This window comes from Cydia pomonella, chromosome 14 (assembly GCF_033807575.1).
Source record: "Cydia pomonella isolate Wapato2018A chromosome 14, ilCydPomo1, whole genome shotgun sequence".
In the NCBI taxonomy this organism is placed as follows: Eukaryota; Metazoa; Arthropoda; class Insecta; order Lepidoptera; family Tortricidae; genus Cydia; species Cydia pomonella.
The window spans coordinates 2,229,393-2,253,701 of record NC_084716.1 but is presented as its reverse complement, the minus strand read 5'-3'; the positions used below and the strand labels follow the sequence as shown (position 1 = coordinate 2,253,701).

The 24,309-nt window shown below is 37.8% G+C and overlaps 1 protein-coding gene and 1 long non-coding RNA gene across 3 annotated transcripts in view; both read right to left on the bottom strand.

Annotated features, from left to right (window-relative positions):
- LOC133524709 (uncharacterized) overlaps window positions 1–24,309 on the bottom strand; it is a 273,866-nt gene that overhangs the window by 53,967 nt on the left and 195,590 nt on the right. For both annotated transcript variants that reach the window (XM_061860841.1, XM_061860842.1), the window contains exon 5: window positions 23,894–24,008. In XM_061860841.1, coding sequence (XP_061716825.1) covers window positions 23,894–24,008 — 115 coding nt within the window. The remainder of the gene's footprint in view (window positions 1–23,893; window positions 24,009–24,309) is intronic.
- On the bottom strand, window positions 4,986–6,256 carry LOC133525281 (uncharacterized). Its single transcript, XR_009800558.1, has 2 exons — window positions 5,897–6,256; window positions 4,986–5,122 (listed from the first exon to the last, which is right to left on the bottom strand). It is a non-coding gene; the product is annotated as an uncharacterized LOC133525281 (long non-coding RNA).

Below are 24,309 nucleotides of genomic sequence, written 5' to 3'. Positions count from 1 at the left end.
CCCTAGGTATTTGCTCCTGTATATGAATGTGTTTTGTTTTTCCCTCTTCTTCCATGCACGCTCTGCACATGGAGCTGTCTGTTTTACCCATATTGTGTAACTACCAGTGGCGGATCGTTCAAAGAACTCGATTCCCACCGGCTTGTCTAAACTTCAGCCCGTTGAGTACTTTCACGATCGGTTCATGGGGAAAAGGAAAGCAAAATTAGCTACGGGTTCCCTACGAATGTTTGTGACGCGCCGCCACTGGTAACTACCCTTATTTTCTTGAATAAAACTCAAACGTGTCTATTACCGGTTTCTGTCCCTCTAATTACGTCTTAGTGAGAGTAAAAGAGAAAGATCCTCGCAATAGTGAGTATTACTGCAATGTTCTGCCGCCAGAGTGTAGCACTAGCATCTTTCCTAAACTATAGAGTAACGTATATACATACTGTGCCTTAAACTGCTTTTTGGCAAGTTTTTATAGATAATAATTTATGACATTGATGCATCAAGGCGGTTTGTTTACAAAGGGCCCTTCATTCTCGAAACAATGTAATACGATTTACCAACAAGCGACATCTCGTAGGCAATAGGATAAGTAAGGACGGTTGCATACCGATTATGGATCTACTTCTCCTCATCTTAGCGATTGGCGGTTTCATTCTAAAGTTGACGGTTGCTTCCCAAAAAATACCGAATAAAAGGAACCAGTGGGTTGCATCCCGAAGGAACCTCCAGTTTCATCACCGCACGCCAAAACGCTAAGCCACCAGCGCCCACAATTATATTGGATCTATCGTTTAATTCAAGTAGAATTAACAAGATAGAGAATTTTTGATTGATAAAATAACGAAAGTAAAGATTGGATCTTGCGATAAAAAGAAGTCTCACTAGATCCATTCGTCAGTTAAACTAGATCTACTAGTAGCTCTGTGAGCTGTAGACCTCGCGAGCATAGCTTATGGCTCCTCTACACGATGGCCCAGCGTAGGCAAGTCCTATAGTCTGTATCTTTAGGTATTTAAAAAAAGGTAAACAAAATCTACCCTCAAATGGCTCCTTAAGGCAGCTGAGGGTAGATGAAAACATTACATGATCAAATAATGTAGGTTTAAAGTCAGGTCGTTCAGTGACAGATCCAGGCGGTTTTGTATTTGGTTGGTTAACCAATAAATATTAAAAGTTACCCGAAAATTTACAAATTGTTTGTTTACCTTTTTTTAAATACCTAAAGATACAGACTATAGGGGCGCATTTATGCGTTAGAGCAGCGGTTCCTAACTTGAGGGTAATAACCCCCGTAGTGGTAAATCTGGTATTTTACGGAGGTAATAAGCTCAATTAAATATAACAGAAATTAGACCTGTAAGAAAGAATATTGATATTTATTGGGAGTAGGGGTAAAATCGGGTTCCCTAGTTAGTCATAGGGGTGGCAGAACTGACAAGGTTAGGAACCACTGCGTTAGAGGGAGCAAGTGATATTGCTATCTCATTTCACCGCATAGCTGCGTCCTACGCTGGGCCATCGTGTAGAGGAGCCCTTAAAACTGAATAAATGTACCTATGGCTCCGCTGTTTAGAAGAATTTATAAAAACTAAATTGACAAAAAAACATAATTATCGAATAGGATGGTCCAACTTTGTATGTAGAGAAAAGTTGAAAGGATTTTATCTTCACATGGCTCCCTTTATAGAACAGTAATCTATGTGCCAAATTTGAACTCATTGCGAATGATTAGGTGGTCGCTATGATTTTGTGATTTGCAATATCCTCATACAAATACAAAAATGCAAAGTTACCTAAAACAAAAAAAAAAACGATCGACATCTTTTTAAGCATCCTTATAAATAATAAATAAAACGAATAAAGAGCCCTAAAAGACATTTCCAAAGCAGATTTATTGATGGGTCAATTTATTTTCATACTATTTTGTATAGCAGTATTGTTTCATTTACCTTTACCTCTAAATAATGTTAATTGCTCTTAATTTTTTATAGACTTTTTCGTATATCAAAATTTAAAAAGCCTGCACGGAAAATAAATTTTATATTTATTAATAACTAAGAAAACTTTGTAGACACGTAAGTTTACTGCCATCTTTGGACATATGATTAAAACTTTTGGAACGTTATGGTGCCATCGCTCGAAACGATGCTGTCAAACATTTGGCCTTTTATCTATTAGATGGCGCCACTTTTAGGTCTTTAACAATTTTAACATATATTAGTAAACGAATAAGGATCAAAAAGATCATCAAGGAAAGGAAAGTCAAATGGTGTTCTACAATTTTTATCATGTGTCGAAAGATATAGCAGCAATTTTACTGTAGCAATAATATTTTGTTTGACAGTCCACCTCCATTTCAAATTCTCTTTGCCAACGCCTACAAAATGGGAAGGAAAGAGAAAATACTCCCTTTCCCGTTTCCAAATGCCCACAGTTAGTCGGTCATCCCCTGAATGGTAAAAGTAGAACCACCTCCATCTTCGTCGGCAGAAGAAGGGCCATCAGAGCTTCACTCTGTAGTGTTTTATCTCTATAGGATTTGGCAATTTAATCCGCTATAACATCATTTTGCTACATCGAATACCTTGACTAAAATATCAACAGAAGATATGTAATAAATCTTCGGAACATTGTGTTCCTGCAAATTTGTGGCCTGAATTTTTGTAGACAAGATTATAGCAAGCATCGCTGGCTTTTAGTAATCTATATGCACCAAAATTTTCTAAAAGAATGCCACGAACCGTACCGAAACTTTCTGCGGCGACTGCACGCAGGAAATATGTTAGAAAACCATTTCCCTCTTTTAGCTATGATATATATTTTTTATTTATTAAAGCAATATAACATACATTTACGTTTAAACTTCTATTCCTAATATAATATCAATATTCCAATCTACAACTACGTCTCTATAGCAAAGCCAAAGTTGATAAATTAATCTAAATGTAAAAATTGCTCAGATTTTTTTAAACATGAACCCGTTTTCGCCTGCGCAACTGTCCGTCTCCTTGAACTTTAACGGCTGTAAAAAAAGTTCAGACAATAAAACTGAAACGAATACGCTTTGCTCGCGCTTCGTGCTCGCTTGATCAACAATACAAAATTTAAATACAAAAAAAAGACTAAATGTTACAATTCAGGGAATAGATCCAGGGTCCTCTTCTCTCTCCCTGTTACAAAACTTAGTCAATAAAAAATAGGAAATTAAAGTGCAAAAAAAAAAAACAAAAAAGATTTCATTGTTCGGGATTTGAGCCCGGAATCTCATGACTGTAAAGCTAGTGTATTCCAATTGAGCCGCGAATGGATATATGTGACACGGTGAAATTAGGCTACTTATTCTCGAGTATAACCTAAATATCTAAATACCCCCTAAACCAGCGTTCTAAAATATCTGAATTTTTCGCAAATCACTCTGTAACCATGTCTCACAAGGAGGAAACTCTTATGATATCGATACGGCTATTTGTTTAGGCGCGACGTACCATGACTCCGCCATTTTGAAAAAATTCCAAAAACTGGATCGACAAAAAAATTCTATTTCATCATAGAATATGGTCGCAAAATTTCACGCGAATCGGTTGAGAATTGCGACCTGTAGAGGAGAACATCCGGACATACGAAAGCAGATTGCGCGAGTCAAAACGTAGACCTACGCTACGCTTCGGTCAATTACTAAAAAAAGTTCTAAAAAAGGATCTAACGAGAACTATTTTTAGTAATAGATCCATATAAATAAAAAAAATCTCACTAGATCCATCTTGGATCTATCGAGAATGAAGGCAAAGGGCCTACCGGGAAACGCGTAAATCGAAATTTAGTTATCTTAGAATATGCAAGAGTGATAGAGGGGTTGGATAACGAAATTTCGATTTTCTTGTTTCGCTGTAGACCCTCAGATTATAATGGACTGTGCTAGTGGCGCCCCCTACGCAGAATTGCGCGTAATATTCCCTATTTGCGAATTTCGGTTTCCACGGTAGGCCCCCTGGTGCCAATACGTTGTGGTATAATGCTATTTGTATCTATACAATACAAATCCTCTTTATTGCACAACCTCAATAGTACATTACGATACAAGTGCGAAAAATAGGAAATTCGAAACGAGTGGCGATAAATTAAAACACGACCGAAGGGAGTGTTTTAAATCGACACGAGTTGCGAATTACCTATTCGCACATGTATCGTACAACGTTTTACAGTACATATGGCCCAAAGAGCATATATAATCACTACGTTTTAAGAGACGGGACTTTCATACTAGCGAGTGGAATCCCTTTGTTTCGCAAATCATTACCAAAATGTACGACAAAGAACTGTCAAAGAACCATAGTACCAACATAAGCAATTTAAATAGTGTAGTACGCTACACGCTTGCGTTTCTTATCGATATCGATAAAATGGGGAGGGTTGAAATATAGACTCTTGTCTACAAATTTTGTACTCGAAATCAAGTTAGGATCGAGTCCACATTTAAGTTGTATGTTATATAGTGGATAGTTCTATGAGTGGATTAATACGTGGTCGAGCTTAATGTGGACTTGATTTTTTTTTAGAACACCTTGTTGTTCTTCACCACTAGGAAGGATCAAAGTAGCACTTTTTGTCCCTACTAGGAGGGATCACTTTTTTCCTCATTTTGCATACTTCTTAGGTTACATTATTTAATTTTATTACCATTAATTAAATTTATTTATTTATTTGTACCATCATAATTTCCTCATAGGTGATGTGAAAAGCAGTATGTAAATTTATCACGTGGTAGCAAAAATATTTCCACCTTAGGGTGGTATTCCACCTATCCAATTTCTTGGTCCAATGTCATTGCGTCTCACTCTAATCAAAATGTGAGACGCAATACACATTGGACAAAGAAATTGCATAGGTGGAATACCACCCATAGGCGTTAACACTTGAATCCCTCACTACGCTAGGATTCTATTTTAGAATACCTCGTTACACTCAGAATGTAATTATAAAATCCTTCACTATTCTTTTCTTAATTTTTTTTTTATTAAAAGCACTATTTTCAAAATGATCTGCAGATACATGTTTCAATAAATGTAACTTTTCTATGGGAAGATGTACCAGGTCTTCGTTCCCAACAAATTTAACCCACTGCCTGCATCTGAAAACATACAGCCTTGGTTATGTACAGTTTATATTCCAAGTGTTTGCTAATGAGATGAACAACTGATTATTTAGCGCTAATATGCATCTATAAATCATGTTTTTTTGGCATCCAATTATCAACAACCCTTTATCAATGCTCTAACTTTTTATGTATTTATATGTCTGTTAATCATGAGAACCGGTCATGGTCCTACTGGACAGTAACCCTGCCTATGAAGCCGATGGTCCCAGGTTCAAATCCTGGTACGGGCATTTATTTATGTGATGACTGTTGACCATGCATATTTGTTCCTGAGTCATGTGTGTTTTCTATGTATTTATATGTATATATCGTTGTCTAAGTACCCACAACACATGTCTTATTGAGCTTCCTATGGGATTAAGTCAATTTGTGTAATAATGTCGTATAATATTTTTTATTGATCACAAAAACAGAGATTAATTTACATATATTTCAGATTAATATATTAAATAATTACTAGATTAAAAAAAATATGTTAAATAATGACCATTAATGCATAGATGATAGATAATTTTCCACTGAAAATCTTCGACGAATTAATTTTGTGTCATATTGCATGCAAGTTCTCGGGAAATTTCACATATTTAATTTAATTACATACACTGATATACAAATAAACATACAATTATCGATAGTTTTAGTACATCCCTAGTTCACAACTAAAAATAATATAAAATATCAAGTTTTCGATGTGTTTAAAGCCTGCTGCACCAAAATAAGGTCAAAAGTATCTAAAGCAATACGTACCGGTCTTTATCCAAGGGAAATTTCGCCATAAAATCCCTTTTTTCGTGATTTTCTCGAGTGGCTCGCTTGCCACATATTTCACACTTAGTAAACCGTTTTCTCGGTGGCATTGTAACAAACTCGTTCTTTACTCTGATCACGGTTCACTATTTTCGATATTTTCACTAAATAATAAAGAAATTGCACGAAATACCCGAACAAAACATTGAAGCCTTCATAACAAACAAAACAATTAGGCTGACAGTTGACTTGATGTAAACTTGACAGAATAAATAGCACTGACGTTTTATTTTTCTTCGTTGGCAAAGATTTGCGAAACAAGTTCCATACAAAACTTATTTTGTTCCTAGTTGCGTCAGCCTGATATGGCCCTTTAAATGTTCGACACAGTAACGTTATATACTACTTCTCGCACTAGTGCTATAAAGTAGCCCCATATGTACTGTAAAATAACATTTACAGAGATACATACATAATACATGAAGACAGAGGTGACAACAAGCGGTCTTATCGCTAAAGAGCGATCTCTACCAGACAACCTATCTAGATAGATCTAGATAAACAAAGATATGTTTCCCATTACAAAATGGAGTATCCATCGTTTAAACGGCAAAGGAAAACGACCTCTATTTATAACACGATTTAATTTGCAATAAAGTATGTCTGATTTCCAAACTTCAGCAATCAATCGAAACATCAACAGGATACGTAACACACGCACATATTGGAATTCAAATCAGTTCAATAGTTTCTTAAATAATCGAAGGAAACTTAAAATTCTACGTAATGTATGTAACTTATAGTTGTGAAATATAAGTTACTTTGAATTGGATGCGAAGAATGTCAGGGATTTTTAACAACGCATTCCAAACAGATTTATTTGCCGATTTTTAGGGTTCCGAAGCCAAATGGCAAAAAACGGAACTCTTATAGATTCGTCATGTCCGTCTGTCTGTCCGTTTATGTCACAGCCACTTTTTTCCGAAACTATACTGAACTATACTGTTCAAACTTGGTAAGTAGATGTATGAACCGCATTAAGATTTTCACACAAAAATAGAAAAAAAAAAACAATAAATTTTAGGGGTTCCGCATACTTAGAACTGAAACTCAATTTTTTTTTCATCAAACCCGTACGTGTGGGGTATCTATGGATGGGTCTTCAAAAATGATATTGAGGTTTCTAATATAATTTTTTTCTAAACTCAATAGTTTGCACACACACACACATTTTATCACTTCCAAAGTGATAAAATGTGTGTGTGTGTGTGTGTGTGTCTCTTGTAACTTCTAAAATAAGAGAATGATAAAACTAAAAAAAATATTTGATGTACATTACCATGCAAACTTCCACCGAAAATTGGTTTGAACGAGATCTAGTAAGTAGTTTTTTTTATTACGTCATAAATGGTACGGAACCCTTCATGGGCGAGTCCGACTCGCACTTGGCCGTTTTTTTATGTTAGGTTAGCGTCCGCTCCGGTTGTGGAATGAGCTCCCATGCCGAGGTTTTACGATGGGCTACACTATGGGGTTTAAAAAAAGGAGTGCACTGGTTTTGAAAGGGTGGGCTTTGCCGACACTTTCTAACCTGTAAACTCCTTCTGGACGTGCAGGCGTCTATAGGCTACGGCTGCTTACCATCAGGCGAGCCGTATGCTTGTTTGTCCCCGGTGGATAAACACCACGTACAAGAGATTAGAAGTGTACCTAGTAAAATCGTTATATTGTATAGCTCTAGTATTATATATAGAGACGGTCATAAATATGTAGTCGTCCCACAGTGTTTGGTGCATATCAAACTACACTTATATAAATATATTATATAAATGTTTTAAAAAAAGTATTAAACCTTTATAAATGGTGGAGTTAATGCCTTAACAAGTTCAAGCTATTCTCTACCAGTCTAGCACTATCTCATTGGAAATTTAAATGACTGTTTTTTACATTTATTAAATCTACCGCGTGGCAATTCTTCGTCTCTTTTGCTCATCGTAACTTTGTCTTGCTTTATCTTAAGAGGGAAGAATAGCTTTGCGATACTAACGAAATTGCTCGTTTGCCTCCTCTATCATAAAAAAAAACAAATAACGAAGAAATAACGGTACTTTTTCTATTAAATCCCATTTCGGGAGAAAACGGTTTCCCCTAACTAAATCTTAACAAATCTTAAAAAATATTTTAGTTTCGTAAATGTATTGCAAATCTTGAAAAAAGAGAAACCTATAAACCTAGTTTCATTGTGTCAATAGCATACTAAAACATCATGAAGAATGGAAAATATTTAGAAGTTTAAAAACATTTTCTCTTTTTGTATGGACAAGTACTTAAATAACTGAGAATCCTTTGATCCATATGAAGTTTGGGATTCACTCTTAATTCTTCGCGAAAGAATAAAAAACAAAACCTGATATCAAATAAACTTGTTATGCACTATGTTCTAAAAAGAGGTTCACGGGCGATTTTTCTGTCTGGGCGGTGGGCGTACGATATGGCAGTTTGGTTCGCAACCGGTTCTTTGGCACACTTGCATCGGGTCGAATTTTATTAAAATTATAAAGTTGCTAGTAATAAATAACCCACCGGATAGCTCTACTGGAATAGTAAAAAAACGGGAATAGTACTTTAAGTACAAAAAACAGGGAAAATATCTTCATGTCAATGAACTTAGGTATTGCGGAGTGATTTTTTGGAGATAGCTTAGACATATATAGTTCGGTCATTCGTGATGACGCGCAGTTTTGTTAAATCTAACCTTTGATAACATGACAATAGAGGCACACTTCCTCGTGAATGACATGATCTATATATGTAGTAATAGACCGCGGTCCAGACAGGCTGGTCCGGACTGGCTCGCGAGCCAGGAACAGATTTGCATGACCAATCGCCCCCCGGCCGACAACTCGTATAGTGGTTAACGGCTAGGTATGATGAACCCTCGTGAACGGCAGCTGCCGCTCCGTTGGTGGGTTGAGGAATGGCAGCCACCGAAACACGTTAAACAAAAAAAAATGTCATGGTCTCCCGTTTGATAATTTGTCAAATGATAGTTCAAATGCTATTGTTAGTTAAAAAATCGTCAGCCGGTTATATCGCGGTGGTAAGAACATCAGCTGGTCGCATGAACATGTAAAAAATAAGCGCTATAGGTACCTTTTTATGATAGCAATTTAGCTGTTACCTCATTACGTTTGAACCGCTGAACCGATTTAGATGAAGTTCTGTAGGGATTTTGAGGCCCGGGAAGGATCATTAGATCGTTTTATCGATTTCAACGCTGATGAAGTCGAGGGCAGAAGCTAGTTTGTAATAAGCATTGTAGTTCTGCGTTGGCAGCAGCGGTGGCAGCATGGTTCCATTTTTATCGCTTGTCACTATGCCCATCACTTTCGCGCTTACATACTTGTTAGAACGTAACAGGCATGGTGACAAATGATAAAGAGCCGACCATCTTAGCCCTACTGGTCTTCATATTTTATGGATATACGATAAAATAATAGAGGAGACATATTTTTCAATACCGTTGCGAATTCCCAAAAAAACTTAATCAAAACAATCGGCCAGAAAACTGTTTGTTTGAGGCTTTGAATTTTTTGAATATCATTCTTTTATTGAGGTATCCATGTGCCATAATTTAAAAACATTAAATGTTATAATCTAATAATAATCAGAAAAACAATAGTAAACTTATTTTCAAGGTTAAATTCTTGTTTCATATTCCATCCCATTTCCAAAGCCGTTATCTATCCTATTGAAGCCTGGATTACCAATGGATGACAGCTGGTCTATATAGTCCTAGGCTTAGGCTCAGACGTAAGCCTAGGCTCAAGTCATTGACGACCTGTTAAATGGGTTTAAGAGCTTTATGAACTGTTTCAAATTGATGTACGAGTTCGAATCGATTGTATGTTTTCTTAAGCATAAATTAAGGCCAAGCGCGTGGACACAGAATAAGTTATAGTATTATCGTGGACGTCAGCAGCCGCTCCGTCGGTAGGTTGAGGAACGGCAGGCATCTAAAAACTTTAAAAAAAAATTGCGGACGGCAGCTGACGTCCACAAGGGTTCATTACATCTTAATCACTTTACAACTTATCGCCCGGGATGCTATTGGCCATGGAAATCTGTTCCTGGCCTGCGGTCTACTTATATAAACACTATGAGAAAATTTGAAATACCTAACACATATACTCGTATGTATCCAGTTACCCTATATTATGTATATTTAATGAAGTTCAAGAAACAAATAAAAACTGAATTTACGGCAATCCTGAGAGGTAAAAACTTCATTTTCAAAATTTTCCGGTTTTTGTTTTCCGATATTGGATATAAGTTTCGTTAAAAAAATCTCGACCCTTCAGAGACAGAAGACAAAACAAAGAAAATAATTTAAACAACATTTTGAAATTACTGGAATTTATTTGGAATTACTGGCAGGGAAGGCTGCGCTGGCATCTAAAAAACTCGGTGTGCTCAATAAAGCAAAGCGATACTTTACTCCAGGGCAAAGACTGCTACTTTATAAATCGCAAGTGAGACCCCATATGGAGTATTGCTGTCACCTTTGGGCAGGAGCACCTGGATGCCAGCTTGGGCCCTTCGACTCAGTTCAAAGACGTGCTGTACGAATCGTCGACGATCCCAAACTCACAAGCGGTATTGAACCTTTAAGTCTAAGGAGAGACTTTGCCTCCTTATGTGTGTTCTACCGCTTGTACAATGGGCTGTGCTCTGAAGAATTGTTTGACATGATGCCCACGGCTACTTTCTATCACCGCACCGCCCGCCGTCGGCAGGGTGTTCATTCTCACACCCTAGAACCTAAATGGTCACGCACTGTGCGGTTTAAGAGGAACTTCCTCCCGCGCACGCTCCGGTTGTGGAATGAGCTACCTGCCGAGGTTTTCCCGAGGGTCTACAGTATGAGGTTCTTCAAAAAAGGAGTGTACAGATTTTTAAAGGGTCGGCAACGCGCATGTAACACCTCTGGAGTTGCAGACGTCCATAGGCTACGGTGACTGCTTACCATCAGGCGGGCCGTATGCTTGCTTGCCACCGTCGTGGTATAAAAAAAAAAAATTAATGATATGATATGATTCATTTATCTCACAAAATACAATTTCACATAAAACTACGACGGGTTCGCCGATTACTTTCCTATTAAAAAAATAGATTAAAAAAAAACGCTTACAGCAATAACAAAAAGAAATATATTGATTTCTACACAAACGTTTTTTTTTTAATATATAACAGATACAACATTACCAAGTATATCTTAGAAGCTATCAACCACGCTAAATTCCAAATAGTAGCAGCCAACGACGCCATCTTGCCACAGACAAACTCACAATTTCAAAACACAGACTATCAATCAATTTAGTTTTTTTTTACACACGCACGCACAGCCGGAGCTAAGATGCCACTATTTTAATTGCCAAACTTTTTTACATACAGTGGTTTTGGAAAGTATGGGCAAAGACCGAAACGGAGAATTATTACGGCAATGTTAGATTTACTTTCTACGCGTTGATGGCCATTTTAAGTAATAAAAGGTACGTAATTTTACTAATTGGATCAAATTGAGACCAGTGAAGAATAAAGACTGGCATCCATAAAAAAATCTGTTAATTGTTGTAGGTAGCGTAACTTAACGAGGTAACTTCTCCAACTCACGTCTACCCATAATTTACATGCCATTTTTACCTGCGCTTTGGTAATAATATGATCCACCTCCGCTTGCAGTAATTATCTGTTAGTTAGATTAGATTTTATAACTGTACCTAAAGTATAGTAAAATATTATAGGCTTTTTGACGACTGCAGTAGGTATCGTGCATGAATTTGTTAGTGGGCAAAATCAATAAAAAAAAAATAGGTAAGTTTTCGCGTCTGTTTCAATAACTTGACGTAGCGTCAACGTGTACTTGTTGGACCAGGGGGTCTAGCCAAGATGGCAATCGTTTGCGCTATGACAACGAAATCGCTATCTGTCTCTCCATCACTCTTCCACATTAGTGCGATAGAGACAGACAGCGTTTTGTTACGTTTCTCTACAAAAGCTTGTCATCTTGCCTACGTGCCCAGCAATTTAGGGTGAATTGTCAAATTGACAATGTTAGGCGACAATTGTCATTGTCTTGGTTAATGTTCCGACGTCGTTAGGGTGTCTTTACTGTTTGACTGTCTCTGGAATCACGAACCTTTTGAAACATTTATAGTCTATGAGCACATTGCTTTAACATATTATTAAGAGACGCGTTCAAGTATGTCCGAATTGTAATAAATCTGGAAACTGTTATTAAATAAACCGGTCTAGACATAGCCTTACGCTTGTGTAAGCGAGGCAGTGCTATGCACGTAAAATAGCGATGTCCCGCTCGCACACCAAGGAGGTCAATTCAAACGTACACTGAAATCAGAAAGGTGTCAATTGATTATCATTCGCGCGTGCATTTCGCTCGCATATGTCCGTACATGTACTGGTGTGAGTGATACGCACGGGCGAATGAGAACAAATTACATCATTAAGACGAAAGGGGACGACCGCCCCGAAACCGCCGTTCCATACAAACGTAGTTCCCATTTTCCTCCCTGGATATTAACATTTTTGAAAATATTTTTACACAATCCGATGTGTTTTCATCATACCGTTTGATTATTTTCGATTCTTTAAATATTATTAGGAAAAAATGAAAAAAATCAAACGGTCGGGCATAGCTATGACTAAAATACATAAAATTTTCTAAAAATATTTTCCATAATATCAATATCCAGGGAGGAAAATGAGGGCTACGTTTGTATGGAGAATCGATCGTTCCCTTTCCTCTTAAGATATCATTTTGATGTCAAATATAAATTTGAATTGGTCTCGCGATTAGAATATCAAAGGTTAATATAACATACATTGTTACTATGCAGGATTGTGATAGACATCTTAATTTATAATTCAAACATGTTGACCAAACTACAGGGTGTAAATTTGGTCACCTGCAATAATTTACGCTGTGAATATATGGGCCACCCAACACTAGCGTCTTTTGAGCGTCGGCAACTACAACTAGTCAGCGCTATGGAAAATAGCGTCGCTGCGCAGTTGCGTCGAGCAGCAGCCATAAAGTTGACTAGACGCCGACGCTCGGGAGACGCTAATGTGGGGTGGCTCTGAAGTTGCTGAGCAACTTTTATTATGTACCCAAATCTCAAAATCACGAATAAAAATTGACTATCGCATAGAAAATGTCAACGTTAGACCAGCCAAATGAATGACACAGCAATTTTTTTTTTCATAATTTCGGGGTTTGTCCCATAGTAAAAGTTGCTCAGTGTGACCTATATATTCACATCGTAAATAACTGCCCTTTGTGAGTAAAAAAAATAGATTCGATGGCTATGGGTGAGGTCTTGGGTGCTCACTTGGCAGAGCGCTGGAGTATCGATCCAGAGGCCATGAGTTCAAGTCTTAGTCTTAACCGAGGCAGTATTTTTTTCACTTTTAAATTTAGCTTTGCTCTTGTATCAAAATGTCTCATTATGACGGGTAGCATAAAAATCTACATTCATTTCCCGTCTGCCCACAACGAATAAGCTTCAATGTCATACATTATTATTGATCAGAACCGGCAAGTGACTCACGAGTCAATCGAACAGAAATAAACTCGATTTAAACGCAGATGAATCAGTTGCTATATAGGTATATCAGAGCGAAAAGGTTTTGGCCAAAATTTAATTTTTCGTAGAAGCTTTTATCGCGGACTGTACTTTTTTTTCCACAGACAACATTAGTTGTTAAAATTGTTGTTCTTAAGTATTAACTTATCAAGACAATTCTAGCATCCCGAAACACAATTAGTTTGCGTTGTTTTATCACTCAGTTGTCTGCGTTGAGTTCTCATGGCCACCTCCTGTCTCCGTCATCAGATCAGCTCGATGTCATCATATTATTGCATTGTCATCCGATTTACATATGTATGAAAAATTTCAGCTCAATTGGAAATCGGGAAACGGGTCAAATTTAGCTTCCAAGAATCCACACTAAGAAATTAACATATGTCCTAACAGGGCAAGTTAAATAAAAGCTTGTAAAAAGGTACAGAAATATAAATGAACCATTTTGTAGTCAAGGTGTTATAGATAAAACAGAGCATGTTTTTAGCGATAAGGCCGCCTGTGGTTTACCTCCACTCGAGTTGAATAATCCTATCCACTTCAGATGTTTTTAATGGCGGTTTGTTTGTGTCAATTTGACAAGAAAATAATAAGGAAAACCAATTGTTTTAATAAGGAATACTTCTATCGTAAACAGCTTAGTTCAGTCAGCATCAAAAGTAACGGATGAAACAACGCGCCAAAAGTATCTGATATTCTGGATAACTTTTCCAAATATAGATAAATCTCTAAAGTTTACATTCAAAAGTATATCTTTTACCGTTTTAATTGTTCTACATATAGAACCACCACATTTTGTTAAGCTGTTATAGAATGTGTAGATACTTTTGAAACCTTGTTTGATCCGCTACTTTTGATGCTGACTGCACAAGCGCATACTGCAGTACTTTAGACATGCCTCCAAGCGACATAACGACTCCATAGAGCGGCTGGTCGTACAAGGAAGCGTGGAGGGAACCAGGCCGTGCGGCAGGTCATCTATGGGCTTGACTGACCAAATAAAATCCGCATGAGATGGCGGGAGATCGTGCAAAGATCTGTGTCCGCCTTTACTACCGATGCGCGCGCTTCGTAACCAGGACCTCTCTGCCAAGACTCCAGTAGCGAAACGACAGGAAGAAGAGAAACAGCTTAATAAGATATCATAGGTTTATAGATAGAGGTGATAGGTATACATAGCGCATACTATGCCATTTTATATTTCTATTTTGTTTACATACGAGTAAGATTTTCTGCCTATCAAGCTCATTTCTGGTCCTTTTAGATCTGCATCTAGCTTTAAACTTAAGATTTTATTCCTTTAAAGATCTTCCAGCCAGTCTTACGCTCACTTTTTCAAGTGTTTAGAGCCCATCTAAACCAATTCTGGACTACTTAACAAAGATCTTTTAATATCAGGTGGCAAACAAGAAACAGCCTCTCACGTAGTAATAGAATGCAGCGGAGTGACCCCATACAGGTCAAAACATCTCGGATCCCCGAGAGACCTCCCCGAGATTCTACTCAATATCAAAGGTTTGATAGGATTCCTTGAGGAGATAGGCTCGCAGGACTAGCCTACCCCTCTGTCACGCAAAAAAGGCGCCAGTCGTCGAATTGCAGAAAATCGCCCGAATTATAATACAATACATGCCAATTCTGCAAATTCTGAAGTTACGAAGTGTCACAATATACTTCATATTTTCATAGGAATTTGAAGTGTATAGGTATGGTGGGACTTTATCAATCTGTCACTAAAGTCAGATCAAGATAAGTTGGGAACGATTTTGATTATTATAAACGTCAAATATCTATGAAATTATGACGTTTATTTAACACTTGCACAGAATGTGCTATCAAAATCGCTGCCTACTTAGCTTGGTCTGCCTCCACCAAGATTAGCTTGGTATCTTCTAACGCGTATTATATTTTCTTTTCAGCCAGTTTTTTCCAGCGAATCATTAAAAACCACAAATAAAAAACACAAACATATCACTGGCCACAACACTGATTCCAATTTCAAATTTCACAGCGACCACTATGCGCGCGCGACGGTTCGTGACTCATCCCATCTCGAAAAAAAAACACGTCTTGCGTGTGCGCGAATATATTTGAACTGACTTGCGCAGAGAGCGTGGAGCAACGGTGTATAATACCATCCAAAGGAAAAGGTATTAAGCAGTATGTAACCAAAAGGTTGATGTATCGTTTTTCTTTTAATCGCTTGCGAAATGAAGCGACGAAATGAAATGGTAATAAAATTATATAAAAGCTTAATGACTTATTACGTTTTGTTGTTGGGAAGGTTTGAGAATGTTTCTAAGGTTGCCGAATTTAAGTTAAGGATGTTTTAGCGAGGTCAGTAACTTTTGTGAGCTTAATGTAAGGAAATTGGAATTATGTCGTTTAAGGACTCTTGATCTGTTTTCTGGTCATCTCGTGATGTAAATGAATCTTTTTTACATATAGAAAGTTTAGATATTCTCGATTTCTAAACGATCGCTAGCATTTCGTAATGTCTAGTGTGCATCCATGACAAGCTATTTGGACTTATAAATTTATACTTCAATATTTTTATAGGAACATTAACATTAGAGTAATATCTACAGCCGAAACTGTTTTGAGGGAACAAAATATATCGATATATTCGTCTCTTGTTTGTCGGTTGCATCTTGCATCTAAATGACAACTTTTTTGCATGTTCTTTGCAGTCATAAAACAAAACATATTCTTTACTGTACCTCTAGTGTACATTTATTCGATAGCGAAACGTGACATACGCGTTTGCGTTAAGTCTCATTTTGTATGGGATTTTGAGTTTTCAAAACGTCCCGCTTGGCACGTTGTTTGTAAATCCCATACAAAATGAGACTAAACGCAAACGCATACGTCACGTCACGCTTTCGAAAAAAATTACACTAGGGGTTCTGAACACTTTTAAAATAAACTAAGTAAGTAAACTAACACAGTTTCGGATAGAATGCGCCCAAGTCGTCCAGCAGTGGCAGCGTGGTTCCATTTTTATCGCTTGTCACTATGCCCGTCACTTTCGCGCTTACATACTTGTTAGAACGTGTCAGGCATGGTGACAAATGATAAAGAACCGACCATCTTAGCCCTACAGACATCTTCTTTTCGATATACATAGATAAAACCACTACACGCATAAAATATTTTTCCTCCAGACAATCTTCAAATATGCTTTAAATCAAATAACTTTAACAATATATGAACACCTAATTCTTACCATACTTGTCTCTTTGATCGCTCATTAAGATTAACACGTCATAATGTAATTACGTAATTAAACTCACGTCAATTTATAACGATACATGCGCCCATATGTTTTAAAGCCACATGTTCCGTGAAAGGCTACGATATCTTGTAACATCTGGAGCTGAGTAAATGCCCTAGATGACCTGTAGTTTTTTTTAAATTTAGACAGTTAAGACAATAATTGCTGTAAAATTAAAATAGGAGGAAAGCTAGGAAACGATTGGAGGATTTTGAGATATGATGTGGCTATGGAGAAGATTGGAGACAATAAGTTGAACAAAAGATGAATACTTCCTGTATTACGAATTGTTGGAGTGAAGAGGAATTGGACCCGGGTACGTCTTTAAACTACGTCCAAAAGAGAGGTATGGGCATTGTGAATGTCATCTCGCTTTGTGTGGTAGGGCACAGCACGGCGGATGTCTTTCCAGATCTAGAGCAGAGCCCAACTGGGGCAGTACCCTCCACCTTACAGAAAACCGCAGCCAAATAACACTAGCCCCTACTCATTGTGTTGTGTTCCTGCCGGTGAGTAAGGTTGCCAGAGCTCAACGAGGGGGTGGGGGGGTTCGGGTCGGTAACGCGCATGTAGCTCCTCTGGAGTGTCAGGCGTACATAGGCTACGGAGACTGCTTACCATCAGGCGGGCCGTATGCTTGTTTGCCACCGACGTAGTATAAAAAAAATCTACTGAGGACCATTAGAAATAGACGATGCAAAATGATAGGTCACTTGATAAGATACAGCACATTCTTTATTAGAAGGCAAGATAGAAGCTAGAAGAACAAGCTATATAACAACTAACTACGTTTGATTACAAAGTTTGACGACCCTGTCTATGAAGCCGATGGTCCTGGGTTCGAATCCCGATAAGCGCATTTATTTGTGCGATGAGCACAGATATTTGTTCCTGAGTCATGGATGTTTTCTATGTATTTAAGTATTCGTATATTATATATATCGTCGTCTGAGTACCCACAACACATGCCTTCTTGAGCTTACCGTGGGACTTAGTCAATTTGTGTAAAAATGTCCCTATAATATTATTTACATACATACATATAATCACGCCTATTTCCCGAAGGGGTAGGCAGAGACCACGGATTTCCACTTGCTACGATCCTGACATACCTCTTTCGCTTCCTTCACTTTCATGACATTCCTCATACACGCGTCGGTTTAGGGTGCTCTTGACCTGGCCTTTCTTCAGGATTTCCCCGATTTGATCAGACAAAAAGTCCGCCGAGGTCTTCCCCTAATAATAATATTATTTATATAAAAGAAAAGCAAATGTTGTGTCTAACAGGGACCTAAAGAACTTGACCGAGGATCGTGGAAACTGGCGTCTACTCCACCGACAAAAGAACAGTGAACACCAAATTTTCTATGACCGTTTAAGATAACCTTCATCTTTAAACGCCATTATTAAGGTATATACAATATTCCAGTGTTATCTCTCATTCCGAAGTGACATCCTTAATTTGTTTGAACCAACTTCGGAATTTTCACGTCAAAACTGCTTAAATAAGCCATTTAATACCCTGCTACCTACTGTCCATTAAAAAGCCACTGACCTGTCTTCTTGAACAAAGAAATTTGCATTTTAGTGGACTAATTGAACTCCATATTGGATGCAAATGCATATGCATTATGCGAGGCAGCTTAAAGCTTAACTAATGCACTGTTGAAAGTGCTGCGAGAAATGCTCTATTAAATCCACACTTTGGTAGGTAACTACTATAAAAAAATCATTGATTCCGAAAGAAGTATAAAGTTTAAGAAAAATTCTCCCAAGGCGTCATTTTAAAGTAACTGAAGAAACCAATTTAAATGTCACAAATTAAACAAGAAACTATTAAATAGTTATATTTTTTAACTGAAATAGGTACTTCCGTCAGATCGCCCAAAATAGCCACCAGCTGGCATCCCCAGAGTAGTCGTGGCAGAGGCAGACCAAGGAAGAGATGGCGGAGCGACTTGGATGCGTTTCAGCGGGATTGGCGGGAACTTGCTCAGCACAGAGAAGAAAGTCTTTGCCCAGCAGTGGCACACACAAATAGGCTAAAAAAAGAAAGTTGGCCGCAAAAGCTCAAAATTCCGGTTCGAATCCGACTTCGGACACTAGAGTAATTGATATGAGTCAACGATATTTTATATACAGTACTATATATACAGAGGATTACTATAACTAGCTATACTTCACAAAATAAGTACCTATAATAAATAAATAAACATGTATTTTTTCTACTAATCGACTGTAATGATTGCATTAAGATTTCGTATACTAAACTATAATTACGTACTATTCATGTATCGGCAACTGAACTATAATATTCAGTTCGGTACGCTGTAGTCGACTATAAAGACTTAAAACTAGTCACGGAGTGCCGCCGCGCTCCCATAAAAAAGACATAAACAGGCGAAAATACTCGCGCGTTCTTCATTAATTATTTATGTTTACAGTAAAGTAATATTAGATGACTCGTCGAAAAGTATAGTATACAATAGTGATATAATCAAGCTTCTCAATCTCGTACCTTACTTAGGCAACTCAGCAAGCTTCGTTGCCTAAACACGGTACTCGACTTGAAAGCCCTACTATTATGCCACGCTTATAATACTATTTATCTCATCGTCAATATCATGTTCATATTACGTAACTAATATTTTCGGCACTCGACGACCGTACACTTTCGGACATGTTTACTTTGTGTCCAGTAGACCCTCGTGTGTACATGATGTTCTCATCGACATATTTGCTTTCCCGAAGTCTACTTTAATATGTAGTATGAAAAGGGTAGAAAATGGATATTTTTACTTTAATAATATTTACGAATAGGTATATTATATAATTCGCTTATAAAAGAGATTGGTTACCCCTACAAAACTTCTTCAATATGGCCTGTCCTATATTGTCCGACTTGAAAAAACGAATATTAGATAAAAACTGCTATTTATATAAAAGTGCAGCAAATTCGGTTTTCCATACAAACGTAGTTACGCTTTTTTTTAAACGAGTAACCACATTGCTCTGAAACTTTGTACGTACAATAGGGTAAGGTATATCTATGCCCGTAATTTATGTAGCTTCAGATACCATAGTTAGAAAAATACAGCGAATTTAAGTTTTTCATACAAAATTTGTTTATGCTCTATTTCATTTGTTTTATAAGTTGGAGCTATATAAACTAATTACAGACATAGATATACTTGTAAACGTATGTGCAAAGTTTCATTACAATCCAACACGTAGTTTTAAAATGAGAACGGAACTCCCGCTTGTAGGTAAAATTCGGCCGAGTTGCTGCGGAATCTTAAGCAATTTTGAGAAAATCAACGGTAAGTACTCTTAAAGTATATACTTATTTTTATTGACAATAACAATATACATAATGGATATATACAGATGATTACTATAACCAGCTCATATCTAAAATAGGCCCTTGAGGCATTGTACCAAGGATGCTGGCGGCATTTCCTCGTTGTATCGCAATACTGATACGTTGTGCGAGGAAGCCGCCAGCTCTTCGGTCACCAGTTACGTCAACCAGACGTTTCGCGATTTCTCCAAAAAACTTGTGCGCGCTGGGACCCCATGGACCTAGAGTTTCAACGCCAAAGTTTTACTTATTAAAGCCCGACCAGAAATATATGATCATTGTCAAGAGGGCGCTGTTATTCTCATGTATAAGGTGGCGCATATGGAACCTCTACCTTCCATGAATAGAATCTACATAGGGAGAACTGTTGCAAAAGTGTCCAGCTGTCAACTATAAATAATAGTTCCAAATCTCTGAGTAACTAAGAACCTAGGCGTTATTGACTGAGTGAAGTGCGCTGTCTATGATTAGATTTTTTTTCAAGTATTCTAGGTATTGTAGCACCACCTATTCAAGGTTTTTTGTCGGACACTTTTTGGTATATGGAGAGAAGCTTTTCCTTAACTCTAACTTCCATAGTGGCGCAGTTCAGTTTAGTATGCAAAATTTAGTTCCAATGAAATTCCGCAATATGGCACGTGATCATATATTACTGGTCAGGCTTTAGTTTACTGTGTATTGAAACTCTTTCTTTGTTACTTATTGAAAAATATAGCTGCAAAAAACCAAAACGAAAACCTTTTACGGATAATGCGAAAGTTTGACAAGGTATCAAATTAGAAACAAAAGTTATTGTTTCGTCTCAATACAAACCGCCTTGTTTTAATTATCCGCCGTTCTCATCTTACTGAACGAACGTCCACAAATAGAATGAATTCAATTAGACTCGACGGTCCGCAGCTCTGCTAAGTGCGATGCACTGTAAACATACTAACACTTAACTATCCATCGGTGGACTTTATGACAAGGGAATAAGGTTCATGAACTGTCAGTTATGGTACATAGGAACTGCATTTATGTGTATTGAGGATAGTCAGATATTTTCAAACCAAGGAAGGTGTATGTGACGGTATTTACGCCATTGACATATATCTAAGGATAGGCCTTACGGGCACTAAGAATGGTGCTAGTTCATTGGTGTCACTCACGAATTCGAGCCAATCGTGCAGTAACGCAACTATTTAGTTACTTAATAGATATTACAGTACATTCTTACACAAATTGACTTAGCCCCACAGTAAGCTCAAGAATGCTTGTGTTGTGGGTACACAGACCACGATATATATATAATATACAAATGCTTAAATACATAGAGAACATCCATGACTCAGAAACAAATATCTGTGCTCATCACACAAATAAATGCCCTTATTCAAAATGTACAGAATTTCCGAGCATTTCAAACACGTCATGTCAAAATACATACAATATAATAAAATAATAACAGAGAAAAAAAATATTTATTTACAATAACAATATACATAATGGATATATACAGCTTTGCTTATGAACTCGACTGTACATTAACCACAGCTGCAGGGCTAAGATGGACGGCTGTCTATCATTTGTCACCATACCTGTCACGCTCTAACAAATAAGTAAGTGCGAAAGTGACGCATGATATGACAAGTGAAAAAAACACGACCATGATACCGCTGCTGTGGTGGCAGCATGGTTCCATTTTTATCACTTGTCACTATATCCGTCACTTTCGCGCTTACATACTTGTTAGAACGTGACAGCCATGGTGACAAATGATAAAGAGCCGACCATCTTAGCCCTACTGAGCCTACGTTTGATTTTTTAGTGGATAAATATAATCATTAAATCAAAATAATCGATCGTAGTATATTTGGTTACTTAGTTTACCGTTTAAATACGTGCCAATTGAAACGAACTGTAAGATTTAGCAATAAACTGCAGAAAAAAATATCGAGATCATTTCATGGGAATTTTGCAATTGCTAATCGGAAACATACACAGAAAATCAAGACGAATTGAGAATCTTCTTCGAATTTTTGAAACTTGTGCTGAAAGCTTTCTTAAAACACTTATTTATTATGAAGTAGTAATGAAGGAAAATGCTTGTAATAAATTAAATATCCTCCACTCAACATAAAACATTATTGACAGTCATGCGTTGATTTCTATTTGTGTACATGACTATTGGAATTGAAATGAGTTGTAATGTTTACATATGTCGCATTTCACATTCTAAAGACTCCACCGAGCATTTAATGTGTTAATATTATTAACTGACTTCAAAATATGCAAGGAGGAGGTTCTCAATTTGTAGAAATCTTTTTTATATGCATGTCGCCCGATTTTTTCAAGAAGGTCGAAGTGCGTTTTTTTTTTGAAGGATTCACAAATTTAATTTATCCCCACTCTGTACTATTGTATAACAGTTGCATTTTTTATGTTAAAGGTTAGTATTAACTTTCGTCATTAGAAAATAGTTACATAGGGACATATATCTTTTAGCTAACCTTAATTTTCGTGTAGATCACTGACTAACCTAAGCTTTTACGACCTGCCTTGACCTTACTCAAACTTTATCGCCCGTAAAGGGATCTTCAATATTGAAAGCTTAATCGAGCAAATAATCGACACCTGGGACATTATTTGTCACCGATCAATTCACGTACTAGTAAAAGGTCCTCTATTTACTAGGTTAGGTACCTAAATATTTGAATAAATACAACCTTTATCGGACTGTGATCGTGTGTCACATCGATCACGTGCTTCGGTAGGTATGTAACTTGTAATCATCTCTTAGCATTGTCTATAAGCAATGTGGAGGGAAAAATTTAGGCAACGATAACGCACAGCGTGGAAAAAATGTGAAATTCGCTTATTCGCTAATATACTTATGGACCAATTCGGTTTCATCGATATCCTCTTCCGTCATCGAATCTTGAGTTACTAGGATGTAACGCTAACCACGACAAGAGTAAAGTGCAAGATGTACAGTGGCGGGCCAAGACCAAAATTTGTTGTGGGCAAGGTACAATTTAGCGAGGCCCTCTGGTGGCGCAAGAAATAACGAATCATTTTTTACGTTGCTTCTCAGTTATATGTATTTGCGGCGCGAGGCTCCTCGGACCGCGAGGCCGTAGGTGGTGGCCCACGTCGCCCACGCCTAGCGCCGACTCTGAAGATATATCTCAGGAGGGTGAGGTGGAGTCCGAACGAGACCGAACCCGAAATCGCGGACCCCGGCGCGGAATATCAGGCTCGATATCCGTGCGACACGTGTGGAAAAGCAGTTCGTGGGCCTACTCGCGCTCCAGAACCATCAGTGTATAAATCAAACTGATTCGGAGCCGCAAACGTTCGACTGTGAGATCTGTCACAAGAGTTACACGTCGATAGCCACGCTCAAGAGTCATCTCCGCTCGCACGCCACTATCTATCCTTTCATTTGTTCCTCGACACCGTGTAAATGTCACCGTAAGATCGTGGAACCTATTAACAATCTAACGTGGGTTAGATTAGGTGAGTTTTCCTACCGTCTGACAGGTACATGCAAGTTTACGGTCGCTGCTGCCGCCCAGGCCGCTGGTGATCTGGCCTATCCGAACCTTTAAATCCGTGCAACTGCTTGAATTCTTTGACTAAATTTACCCTATTAGAGTATATTTTGCCCTCTTCTTTCTCCCAAGAACTAGTTAATAGTTTACAGTAAAAGTGCTTACCCGGTGAGAAGTGGGGAGGTTTGGGGTTGGGCGTTCGTCGCTGGATTCGTCGCTGCGCTCGCCCGTGAACACGGAGTCATGTGACACCGATAAGCCGCTGCCGTAGGCTCCCTCTCTGAAAATACAAAGGAACCCATCAGTTACGATCATAAACAAAGATATATTGGTGCTCTAGGAACAAGGTTCAAGGGCAAGGCTGAATTTCCGTTAGCTCCAGACATAAGAACAATAATTCCTTCTATAATCCAGTAACAAGAATGTGCCGCCAACATACCGATTAAGTAGCCGGTGATTATTGGGGCAGGGGCATTGATATTTTTGACTCTCACATTGCAAGGTTTAAGAAATGTATGGCTGACATCCTCTTCTCGCACTGACTGTTCACATCTTCTTGGCCTTTTAAGTTAGTTTCATTA